At 36.8% G+C, this 13,400-nt stretch overlaps 1 protein-coding gene across 1 annotated transcript; it reads right to left on the bottom strand.

Annotated features, from left to right (window-relative positions):
• Positions 1-649: 649 nt before the first annotated feature.
• LOC119795201 (ras and Rab interactor 3-like) lies at positions 650-10,844 on the bottom strand. Its single transcript, XM_038303062.1, has 6 exons — positions 10,659-10,844; positions 9,941-10,138; positions 8,403-8,517; positions 5,440-5,512; positions 5,241-5,332; positions 650-2,067 (listed from the first exon to the last, which is right to left on the bottom strand). Exons 2-6 carry the CDS (start codon positions 10,136-10,138, stop codon positions 866-868), a joined length of 1,680 nt encoding a protein of 559 aa, XP_038158990.1. The 5' UTR covers positions 10,659-10,844; the 3' UTR covers positions 650-865.
• Between the last annotated feature and the right edge of the window lie 2,556 nt (positions 10,845-13,400).

Here is a 13,400-nt window from a genome sequence, read left to right as displayed (position 1 = left end):
TCTTTCTTTATAGTATGCTTTTTTGATACTATATTTATATACCCTATTTGCCTGTTGTATATTTATCTTTAATGGCACATTGCTTTAACTCTTTGTACTCTTAATAAGCTACTGAAACCAGAATTTCTCTGAAGGAGTAATCCCAAGTTATAAAGTTTAGTCTAATTGTGAAAAAATGATTCTATGGAATAAGGTATGTATCAGTTACTGCTGTTGAAGTATTTTGAAGAACAATGTAGATGGAAGTACTGGTAGAACTCTATGATGAATAATAGCCAGTTAAACATCCTCTTTAAATTCACATTTTATCTTTTACTCTCATTAAAGCACTTTAAGTGCTTAGTTTTTATCTGCAAGAGAGGAATAGTCTACGTAAAGGTCATCATGTTCAATGCATAGATGAAAAGTGTTATTGTCTATAAAGTTTAACCATTTTAAAAGCTATATTCCTTTATTGGAAATTTAACTTAGGTGCTTGGAATATCATAATTAAATTTATTCACTTTTATTGGCTTAGTTAAAAATGTTCTGAATAAATCTTGTAATATCAAATAAAAATAATACAATTCATTACGGATTTCATTTATTTACAGTTGGAAAGAACAAGAATCTCTTCATAGATTAAAGAGGATTTTTATTAAAAAAAAAAAAAAAAAAAAGCTTGATGTGTATCTTAGTAAACATTTAAACAATTCTTAGCTTTGTTGAATTGGAAAAGACACGCACCCTCATAAAAAACCAAGAGCAAATGAATGCTTAACAGTCGTGAGCTCAGGAAAAGGAATCATGTCAATTAAATAATTATTTATATAAGCAATCTCTGTTCTTTCAAAAAAATGCTATAACTTTAAAATTCCTAAACAGCCTAAGTCTCTTTGCATTCTTTTACCATGTCCGGTTTATGGGGTGACTGAGGAGGAGTCTCTAGTGATTCTTTGAGATCACTGACAGAACTGAAGCCATCATCTTCAGCACTTCTCTCTAAATCCACATCTGTCCCCTCTTTTTCTCTCTCTTCATTCAAATGCTTTGTCTCTCCATCATCCTCTGTATTCTTGTCTGTGTGAGTCACTTCCTTCACAGCCTCCTGCCCTGACCCTGAAGGAGCAGCATCCGCACAGCAGCCTTGTCCTGCCAGTGCAGAGGTGTTCTGCACGGTTACAGGGGAGAGAGAGGGAGAAAGGTTTGGTGAGTCGTATGGAGAGAGAGACAGAGGTACTTGAGAGGATAAAGATGGCGACTGATAAGGTGAAATGGATGGGGAAGCACTGGGAGAGTTGCGGGGAGACAGTGAATAGCTGGTTTTAGGGAAAAGAGGAGGTGCTCTTGGAGAAATGGAAGGTGATTGGTAAGGGGAGAGCGAGGGAGCACTGATCACAGGATTAGGGTGCAAGTAGTCATCTAAAAGAGCTGCAGGTACTTCCTGTTTGTCATCTTCAGTGGTGCTGCTTCCACACTCCGGTTGGCCCTCCTCCTTTATGTCTGAAATTAAGGAAAGATCTCCTGATGGAGGCTCCTCCTCCAGCTCAATGAGAGGTGGCTCAACCTGAGCAACATGAAACGTATCCCCGTTGGGTTTAACAAAGCCTCCTGCTTTTAGACCTTTACGTCTCCCTTTGGTTTTAGGCATGAGGGGTGGAGGAGGCGGGGGAGCGAGCGGAGGCGAGAGCAAGCTGGACGTCTCTGTGGAAACTCGAACCTTTAGGCTGCGTTTGAACATGTGCCTTCTGGAGAAAGCACTCTGCGACTGTAGGAAGAGAGGGTTAATGAAGCAGAGGGCGCCCTGGCCAGAGCCGCAGTCCAGCTCTCTGGGGCTGCGCGTTGTGATTGGACAAAACTCCTGGAAGAGGGTTGGATTTGAATACGATTTGGTGCCGTTTGAGTGGGGTTCAGCTGCACTGGGTTGGTTCTCTGAATCTGGTTGGAGACCAGACTCTGGCTGAGCATTAGAGTCGGTCTGTAGGATAGCAGGTATAGCAGATGATGCAGCATCTGGCTGCTTCTCCTCTTTTCTGGCTTTAGGAGCCTCCCGTGGTCCACGTACATTTAGATGGGAACGCCAGAATTCTAGAAAAGAAAATGGATGTTATTAAAGTAAATGTACCAGTTAAGGGCTGCTCAGTTGTGCAGTGGGTAGCACTGCTGCCTTGCAGCAAGAATGTTCCGGGTTTGATTCCCAGCCCGGAGGTCTTTCTGCATGGAGTTTGCATATTCTCCATTTGCATGCGTGGGTTCTCTCTGGGTACTCCGGCTTCCTCTCACAGTCCAAAAAGATGACTGTTAGGTTAATTGGTTTCACTAAATTGTCCTTAGGTTTGAGTGTGTGCATGAATGGTTGTTTGTCTCTGTGTTGCCCGATGGACTAGCGACCTGTCCAGGGTGGACCCCGCCTCTAGAGATAGGCACCAACACCCCTTGTGACCCTGCCTGGGATAAGCATGACAGAAAATGGATGGATGGATGTTCCAGTTAAAATAGTCTCATTGGTGAATAAAATAAAAATTTTATTATTAAAAATAATTCTATTATTTTGTTGTTAACCCTTTAAAGCCCGATCCAAGAATAAAACAAAACAGAAAATTACTTTTTTTTGGTTTGAAGTCCTTATTTGGCCTTTTAACAAAATATGTAAAGAGAAAAAACAGAAATATATTTTTGATATTAATAATTTATTACTATGCGATAAGTCAAGATTATTTTTTGTGTAGTCTTCTGCCCTCTGTTATCAGGTATATCTGATTGTGTACAACAGGATTTTGAGCAAAGTTTTTAATATTAAATTATGCAAAAGGTGTCAGACGCAAAACATTTCAGAAACTGTATGTATCAAATATGATACATTTGGCATTACAGGGTTAAAATTAATAATTTTTTTTTCTAAATAGGAAAGATTATATCTATATTCAGGATGCAATGGCAATCAAAAATCCACATCTTTTCTCAAATATTTTACTCTTCTAAAGAAATAATGAGATAGAAAAACCTTTTCTACATATAATGTAACATCTAACCTGTATGCTTAAATTGAAAAGTTGTAGTTAGAAGGAAACAATATTAAAAAGTAAAAAAAAGTCCGTTAGTATACGCTCCATGTGTGCCTAATCGATTTCCTTTCAGATTAAGGTCTTTGGACCCAAGATTATTATATTGTTTTTAGGTTTTGAACAGAAACATTCAAGCCAAAAATGGCTGGTAGAGAATTTGCCAAAGGTTGGAAAGAAATGTGACAAAGAATTCAGTCAGACAGTAATTGATGGCGAATATGAACTCCAGATCACTGAATTAAAACGACTGAATCGCCCGTGTTTCACTGCTTAATAATGGTTTTATTTGTTTTATATTATGGTTTGTTTATTGCACCACAAAAACCCAGATCCACCTGAAGAAAAGTATTCCAGCTGCACGATTCTACAACTACCATGTTTCAATATGTCTTTGAGATATACCTGTTAATCATGCTCAGTGTTAAAATAATGTACATTTTGGGATTAAGATCTAGTCATGCTTCCATTAGGTTCTGGAAGATTTCAGCCTGGTATTAATGTTTTCTATGGGAGAAAAGAATCATGTTTTTGGATTCCGGTTTCTTTATATCTATAGTTGAGGATTTTTGCTTTTTTTTTTTTTTTTTTTTTTTAAGATTTAAAAAAAACAAAGCACATGCTCAACTCTGTACCGGCTCCCGAGAGGGATTGCCTTTTAAACGTGTGCAAGAGCGTGCACAAGATTTCTCCTCGTGCACGCTCTGTTTAAAAGTTGCTGTTTACATGGTTCATACAAGAAGATTTGCAGTTTTTTCCACTATGTCAGACTCACCACTGATAAGTGAAAATAGGGACAAGGAAGTAGGACGGCCTTACATAAACATATCACCAGAATGATTGACAATTAAAAGGACCGCTTATTTTTTATCCACCCAGAAAAAAAAAACATCCCCCACTATACCTTTAATCTTTAATATGGTTAAGTATAAAACTTAGACTTAAAGTTATATTTTCCTTTTTAGTAAAATTTGTCTTCTGTCAAGTGAGTCCAGGTTAAATTTCTTAGAGAATACAAGGCTGGAATTATAAAGGATGGTGATGGCAAGCAGGTCTTCAAACCTTCAGACTTGCAACTGATCACCAAAAACAAATCAGCAAAGAGACATCAGAATGGAAAAAAATGTGGCAGCAAGGAGCTGATTGCTGTATGGCTAGTAAATATTTTCTATTGATGAATTGGAATGGTGCAAATACTTTTACACACATTTCTATTCCTTCTATCTTGCATAATCATTTTAGGGCTGTCAGTCAGTCTCTCCTTTTGCCATACATTTGTTAGGGGTATGAATATTTTTCCTTACCTATAAAACAAAGGCGGAAATTCCTGCACCTCCTTCAATGTTAATGTTACATTATCTCATAACTGTCCAATATACTGTATATATATATTTTATATTATCACTAAGCGGTTTCCTTTTGTAAAGTTTCATTTTGTAATCTTTTTTGGTATCTATTTCAAAGCTAAATCTGTTTATCCTATGTAAGCCTAAGTGGTTTTGGCTAAAGGGCGTAGCAAACACTGTTACACATGTATTAATAGGACAGCTTAACCAGTATTAGGTGTACATCCTATATATGGAAAGAAATCTGTGTCGCTAGGATTTGAATTAAAAATGCGACTGAAAAGTAAATGTTGTATGTTTGTACTTACTGTTTCAGTGTTAAAATATATTCGGAACACATTTTTGGCCCAAAAAAAAATTGATTGTCATTATTTCTACACAGTTTAAATTTAATTTGTTATTTTCTCTTCAAGCTAAAAATTCACATTACTATTTCAAAGTGATTACATTTTCAATACTTATTTTTCAGTTTAATTTTTCAATGTTATAAAAATCAGTATATAAAAAAATTCAACGTTTCAAAATTCAAACTCAATATTTTTAGCCTCCAGAGATTCAACTGGCTCTATTTCACTGTCTTAAATTCGGCGTCTAAATTCAGTGTAAAAAGGGAAGGGGTTACTTCCGGTTTATATAGGTTTATTGTTATTTACCAGAAATTTTCTTTCTATATTAAGTTTTTAACATTTATATTGATGTAGCTGTTTTTCTTTTGCAGTTTAACTAGGGTGTGTACACTATCCAGATCAACTGTCTGTCAGTGAGTCATGTAAAGGAACTCCTTCTTCAAAGCAGTAGAAAATCAAAGGTTAGGTTGCAAAATCCGCCGTGAGGAAACAGGTCACTCCCTCACCAATTCCCATGTGGGAGATGGACTCCAGCTCTTTGTGTGACGCCGCCCTCGCAATGGCTTCAGGAAGCTCCAGAGGAAAAGGTAACACATCTCTGAGACACACAGACAACATGCAATCACATAAGAAGCTGTGGCACCTGTTTACCACATGATCGATGATGAAATACTAGAAAAAGCATATTGACTTTTTTTTTTTTACCTGCTGACACAGTAAAATGAAATTAGTCTTGGGAGATCTGGAAAGCTGATGGCCGAACTCTCCAGAGACAGAGCTGTTGATAAGACGAGTATAACAATGTGTTAAGACTTAATTCTCATATTGATTCCTAAACTGATTATATCTATAAAATCCTATTGAATTAAAAACAAACTATATGGTTGCAAAAATCTTTCCAATGTGAGATTATTGCAGTAACATGTTGAAGGAATGTGTTATTGACACTTTTGGCTTAGATATCCAAGTCAAACATGCTGCAGTTAGTAGCGCAAAGATATGACCCTGTTTTAGACAGACAATAAATAATTGTCAACAATAAATAAAGCTCCTAAACTTAGATTTAGAAATAGTATAATGCATTAACAGAAGCCTCCTCCCTGATGAAACTGCATCAGGTTCAATAAATATTACACGTGAGCAACAATTATCAAGTCTTGCCACAGTTATTTAGTTGGATTAAAGTCTTTCCTTTGACTGGTCCAGTCTGACAGATAAATCTGCTTTATTCTAAATACATATTTGCAGCTTCAGTTCCACGTTTATGCTTGTTATCCTGCTAGAAGGTGAGCCTCCACCTCGGTGATCTGCAGCCTTAACAGGTATTTTCATGGGATTACCCTGTATTTAACCTGCCTATCTGCTCATCAACTGAGTCCAGAGAAGCTTCCTCGTAGCATGTTGCTGACAACGCCGGTTTTCACTGAGTGGATGGTGTTTTAAAGGAAAAAGACTAGGCTGTGGTGTCCAAAAAAACAAACAAGTGCAGCTCCAGGCAGGAAACTCGTCCTGGCACTGCATCAGCTTGTGACAATCATGCAATCAAAAGTGTGTTTGCCTTAATTAAAGCTAGACCTACATCAGTTAAATACTTTGATATCCCTTTATTGTCCCACAATGGGAAAAAATTCACTCTCTACATTTAACCCATCCCCTTGGGGAGCAGTGAGGGGAGTGTTGGCCTAGTGGTTAGGGCATTACGCTTGGAATCCAGAGGTTCTGAGTTCAAGCCCCACTCCCACAGACTGACACTCTGGCTCCCTGAGCAAAAGAGCCTTAACCCCACACTGCTTACCGGCAGCCGCACAATGGCAGCCCACTGCTCCCGATGCGGATGAGTTAAATGCAGAGAGTTAATTTTGTTGCTCTGTAGTTTTGATGGTGTTATGCAGAGATGGGAAGTAACGAAGTACAAACACTTCGTTACTGTACTCAAGTAGATTTTTCTGATATTTTTACTTTACTACTTATTTTTATGACGACTTTTTACTTCTACTCCTTACATTTTTACACAAATATCTGTACTTTCTACTCCTTACATTTAAAAAAATTGGCTCGTTACTTTAGTTTTGACTCATTTCAATGGAGTTACCGTTATTATTTTTCACGTCATCAATACCAAATTCAATCTAATTGGATGGGAATCTACGTTGCATTTGACGCACCACTACAAGATGAATCCACAGATTCGGCGGTATTCATTCGCGGCAAATCATTGCAGCTTGGTGGCGGTGGCGTTAGCATAGTAGTATGGACGACGAGATGATTGAAAATGAACACAACGGAGATCTAGTCCTATTGGCAGACATCCATTTAAAATGTAGGCAAAGGCATGAAAAAAGTGGTTTCTACTTTTACTTTTATGCTTTAAGTAAATTTACAAGCCTGTACTTTGTTACTTTTACTTGAGTAAAGAAGTTTAATCAGTACTTCCACTTTTACCAGAGTATTTTTTAACACAAGTATCTGTACTTTTACTCAAGTACGGAAAGTCAGTACTTTTGCCATCTCTGGTGTTATGACAATAAAAGCTGAAAAAAAAACAAGAAAAAAAAACTTATCTGGAGGGAAAAATATTTTGTTAAAAAAAGGCTAAAATATTTATTAACCTCTTGGCTCCCACCTTTTCATAACTTGTGCATACCGGAATTCCACTATAAATAATTATTAAATATATATATATATATATATATATATATATATATATATATATATATATATATATATATATATATATATATATATATATATATATATATATATATATATATTAATTCCGTAAAAGTTTTTTAAAAAATCCACTGGACTTGGTTTCCAAGATTTGAAAACGTTTCGCTTCCCCTCCAGGAAGCTTTCTCAATTCAAATGTCTGGATCCGCAGTGAGTTTGAGTCTTTATAGAGACAAGGCCTTGTATTGCTTGGAAACATGCAAATTGAAACCGATGAGTGAGTCGTTTGGTTCCATTGTTAGCCTGTAATATCTGAAACCTGTCTATAGGTTACTATGTCTAAACCTGTCTATAGACAGGTTTAGACATAGTGAACTACTTCCTGGAGGGGAAGCGAAACGTCTTCAAATCTGGAAACCAAGTCCAGCAGATTGTTTTTCTCAACTTTTACGGAATGACTATGGCCTGGATGACTGAGAATCTTCATCAGCATTAATATATTAATTAATTGTAATATTATTTTAATATTAAAATTATATCAACCCAATATGCTTTCGATGTATCTCATTTGAAAGTTTATTTATTTATTTGTCAGGGACAATACACATTGACAAACATTTCTGTAAATGTTTCAGTAATAGCTATGAAGCTACTTTTCAACTGTTTTTCCTGGGCAAGGTTTATAATGCCAACAACAGTTATTAACAGAATTATAAAATAAACATAGAGCATTTTAAAAATTGAGGCAACATCCTTATCAGGGCGGGTCATACATTTCAAATAGAGACATTAGCATAAATATGTGCAGATAATTAAAAAGTAACACCCGTGTTTATGGAGGAATTTGAGCTAGGTCTAAAAACAGAAAAGATTTGTCTTAGTCAGGTCCACCAGTGTCTTTTAATCTATAAAACATATCAGTTGTGATATAAGCATTAATTGAGACAAGATAGATGGTGGCTAAGAAAAAAGGGTTACAGATAAATCAATGTTCTTACTTGACTGTTCCTCCCTGATGCCAAACTCCTGAACAAATGAAGGCACACTGTCATCCGCCAAACGAACGCAAAGTACGTTCCTTCCAGATGTGCGAGACTTTCTCACCAGGAATGTCTGCTGGACAACAAATCTGATTACAAACGAGTACAAATCTGATTACAAAAGACAGTTTTGAGGACATATCTGAACTAAAAAATGGAATGTGTTAGAACAGTACAGTGAATAAGTATTTACTATCCTTAAAGATTAATTTTACTTTGTCAAACTTAAATTTACCAGATCCTAAATTTTAAATTATTAAAACAAAAAATGTTAGTTTTAATTGCACAACACAGATTTGTAGAATAGAGAATGTCCTTTAGATGTGCCATGTTTTGATGAAAAAAACATGTTAAACGCAGCATAAAAGCCAATAAATCATTTTCTGAATGTTAATGGATTGATATGTATCAGCTAAGAGATTTAAATCATGGTCCATGATTTTTTTTCTATTGGACCAGTATAGTCACATGTGTACCAAAAGTAAAAAAAATAATAGATTAAGCTATAAATTATGCTAGAAAAAAAAAATTTAAAGGGGAACCGCTTTTTTTTTTTACATTGGCCCCTTGATTTTATGTTATTCCATCATGTTCTACTCACCCATATGAGTTTTGTGTCAATTGGAGCTGTTCTGAAGATATTCGGTTAGGTTATATCCAAGTAACGTCTTCCTATGGACAACGACTTGAAGGCACAAACTAAACTGTTCATAATTTATTCTTTATGTTACGCCAGCATTCATAACATGTAGGCCAATCACTGTCCCTAAGACATCCGTGGTTATATTTTTTATTTTATTTTTTTTTTAAACAAAGCGGCGCGTGTATGACGTCATCTGCGTGCGCCGGTTACCGTTCATTCTTTCTGTCCGCTGAACTGCTGCTAGTTTTACTCACATGCCTGGAAGATGTCTAGTGCTACTACCACAGAGGATCTCGCTCTCGAAATGGAACTGAACTATTCAGATTAGCTCGCCGAATGAATAGAAGAGGTAGAACGTAGAAGCCTGTGGCCCAGGCTTCCTTTTACGACTCCAGTCCAGCGCGCTTTGTTTAAAAACGCTTTGTTTTTAAAAGATATAAATATAAAAAATATAACTGCGATGTCTGGGGGACAGTGATTCGCCTAAATGTTATGAATGCTGGCGTACCATAAAGTATCAATTCTAAACAGTTCAGTTTTTGCCTTCAAGTCTTTGCCCATAGGAAGACGTTACTTGGATATAACTGCATGGATATGCAGATATGATGTAATAACGTAAAATCAAGGGTCCAATGTAAAAAAAAAACGGCGTTCCCCTTTAACTGTGACTGAACTGACCAATTCTGCAAAGAAGAATGAGTCAAATTTACCCCACATTACTCAAAAAAGACTAATTTAATTTTCTGAGCATGAAAGTAGGACAACAAAAAGTAAAAAACAAGAAATAATCTGTAAGTTGCCAAAAATTCATTGCCAGCGCTGTGTGTGTATGCTGCTTAGAAATATGTCAGACCCCAGGAGGCTCCCTCTGCAGAATGTGCAGAGCATTAGCCGGATTGATGGACAGCTGCAACCAAACAGGAACTGTAAGCAGGAGTCGGTCCAACACACTGATGCTTCTCAGGGAGCTCCTTCCTCTTTGAGGCAGCCTCTGCTTTGATGGCTGGGATGGCTCTGGGAAATCATACAGAGGTTCCTCCTGCTGTGCCATCTGAAGACACACACACATGCATCAGTAATTACACCGTTATTAGCTTTACCCTGCACATAATAGAGCCTCATTATAATATCAGTGTTGATTATGCCCTTTAGTCAGGAGGATGGGTGAGACTGCTACACCTAGAGACCCACACCTGCATAGAAATACTGCCTGGATTCAGACTGCAAGTTCAGACTTGGTCAACTGCTGCAGCTCAGAGAGAGAGCTTAATGAAATGGCAATTCAAGTCAAAGCTTTCAATTAAGCAGATCACTACAACATTGGATATTAATAAAAATAACATATATATACGACTTTATTTCTATTTTGTAATGATAATAGAAACCCAACCAATAGAATACATGCCAATATCATTATTGCAGCTCAGCGTGCATTCCTAAAACTTAGACTTTGCTTCCTCAGCCTCGGCGCTCCGTCCCTTCAACAAGCTCCAATCTCACCGTTTAGTCAGCAAAGTTCAAACGTTGACATGAGTCATCATGACGAGGATCATTCTTTAGGTTCTAGCTACCTTTACGTTCAGTTCTCTGTTTTTTATCCCCTCGGGTTCCGCTTTATAGCGACGTGCCTCATGTTCTTCCTTCTCAAAGTTTACAACAGGAGAAGTTCTCCTCTCTCCTGCCTGTCATGACGTGCGTCTGCAGATCCTCAAATGTTTCTGAGGCTCCTCCTTCCTGTTCACCTGATCTCACCTGGAAACGAAAAAATAAAAATAGGGAGAGGATCACATAAAAAAAAAAAGAATAAGGAAAGGGGGAAAAATCAACTAACTACTTGTCTGACTAATAAATTGGTCAGACAACTATTTAAAGTGCGTCACTTTGCTTATATTGACCTGGTAAAACAGCGCCACCTGTTGGTGACTTGAAAGGGCAAAAAAATAATACTGCTACTGAGTCGTACGGAAGAGTACGGAAGAGGATTAGGGCCACTGAGAAAAAAAAGTAAACTGAGTTTTTAATTTTATTTCAGTTTAACATGGGAAAAAAGTCAGAATTCTGATTTTTTTTCTCAGAATTCTGACTTTAATCTCATAATTCTGACTGAATTCTGACAGCTAACAAACATGTTAGCGTCACGCCATAGCCATATCTGTTTTAGTGACTACACTAGCTCTCTTGTTTTAATCACCTTCTGCGCCCTTGGGAATGTAAAAAGTCCCCTAATTCCATCATTTTCCACTAATGTGTTCCTGCCCCCCCCTCAAACAACTCACATATTTGTCAGTGAAGCTGAGTGCTCCCACATCTCTTCCTTCATGATACCTATCTACATTAAGATCCATAATTCTGAGATTAAAAGTTGGAATTCTGAGATTAAATTCAGAATTCTGAGAAAAAAGTCAGAATTCTGAGATCAAAATCAGAATTCTGAGATTAAAGTCAGAATTCTGACATTTTTCCCCATATTAAACTGAAATAATATTCTATTACGTAGAGTCATAATAAAACACAAGAAATACTTAAAGTTATAGGGAATTCATGTTTACATGTCAAATCATTCTGGCTTAAACATGTATATCAATGTACTCTTTATCAGAAAATATCTATTATAAAAAAAAATCCTGTCTTAAAATCTGTGTTTTTGTTTTCGTTATCTTATGCAGGCCAGTTAGTTAGTCAGCTTGTACACCTAAATTTGGCCAATCACATATCGACGTTCATCTGTCAATCAAATTTTTTTCGGTCATAGCATCTTGATTCATATGTCCATTACTGTAAAAAATGTCCACAGCTGTATATTGTTTATTATTCTCCAGGTGCGCAGTATTTATATTGTTAAAACACTTTACAGTACAGTATTTACTTTTTTTTTATCTCTTCCCTATTATGTTATTTGTATACACTGTTCTAAGGTCCACATTTGTGTGACCATTTTTTCTATAATCTTTTTGCTGCTGTAAACACCAGAATTTCCCCATCGTAGGACAACAAATGGATTTTCTATTCTAAATATTAAAATGTATTAATATCAGTAGGCATATAAATATATCTTAAAACCTTTGCTGCATTAGTTTCTTCAAAATTTTAATAGACAACTGTTAGGATGAATGGTGCGCAGAGGTATATGCGTTGCAGAAAGATAAAAATAAGTGAGTCATTGAGTATCTTCAGCCTCTCTCAGGTATATTTATTGAAGAATAATAACACAGCTGCTTTTTTATATTATTTTAAAACAAAGAACGTATGAACAGAACATTAATAATTATCTACAGATACATCATCAAAGGGCTTTACAGAATATAGAACAATTATTTTACAATGTTAAAATCAAATCTGCTAAAGGGTTGCAATTCTTTAAGGGCAGTTATCATTTGAATGGCTTTAGCATTTGAGCTAAATTTTAAGGATTCTATATAGTTAATAAATCCAGCTGCACGTAAACCATTAGGAGTAAACGTAACCCCATGACGTAAAGACGTTGTACGTACGCACACCAGTAGTAGAATGCAGAATTAGAGGTGGGCGATACCGGGATTTTTTAATCGATCCGATACCAAGTAAATACTGGGTCAGTATCGCCGATATCGATACCGATACTTTTTACATTTAAGCTGCACTTGCCTGTTGCTTTTTTTCTATAAAGTTCTCAATCGTGGAATAAATAAGAGATTATCTAATGTTAGCTTATTTTAGCTAACAATTTTTAATGGGATAAATGTACTGGGTTTTTTCAAGGTCTTAACTACACTTTCTGAGTAATATATGATGTATAATGAAGTGCTGCAGACGATGACCACTGTTATCTACCTGGATATTCTCTGGAGGACTGAAACGCTTGGGTCAAAGATGTCTGTCTGAGGCTGGAGGCGGGTCTTTGGTCTCTCTCTCCATCCAAGTCTGAGTGAGCACTCACCCAGCAACCGGCAGCGCGGTTGTCTGTGTGACGTAGTGCTGAGTGGGCAGGCCAAGCTAAGCCTGCGCGCTGATTGGCTGGCGCCGCTGAGCCATGTGACTGTAGGAGAGGGGAGGGGGAGCAAAGTGCTGTTACACATATGGGGAAACTGGTGACTCCGCAGCAGTCAGCGCGCGCGAGAGAGGATAAAAAGTATCGATCTTGTTAAACGAATATTGTTCAATATAAATACCAGCGTTGGTATCGATAGTATCGATCCTGGGATCGATCCGCCCACCTCTATGCAGAATATCAACACAGGTGGCAGTATTGGAACGTGTGCTGAGTAAGAGCGTTTACAATAATAAAGTTTAACAAAAATATGTCTTATATTTGAATAAACTTTACTCTCTTCTCT

Source organism: Cyprinodon tularosa, unplaced genomic scaffold, assembly GCF_016077235.1.
Source record: "Cyprinodon tularosa strain WSP-4 unplaced genomic scaffold, ASM1607723v1 ctg503, whole genome shotgun sequence".
NCBI lineage: Eukaryota > Metazoa > Chordata > Actinopteri > Cyprinodontiformes > Cyprinodontidae > Cyprinodon > Cyprinodon tularosa.
The sequence above is the reverse complement of the archived record's forward strand: the minus strand, read 5'-3'. Positions and strand labels throughout refer to the sequence as shown.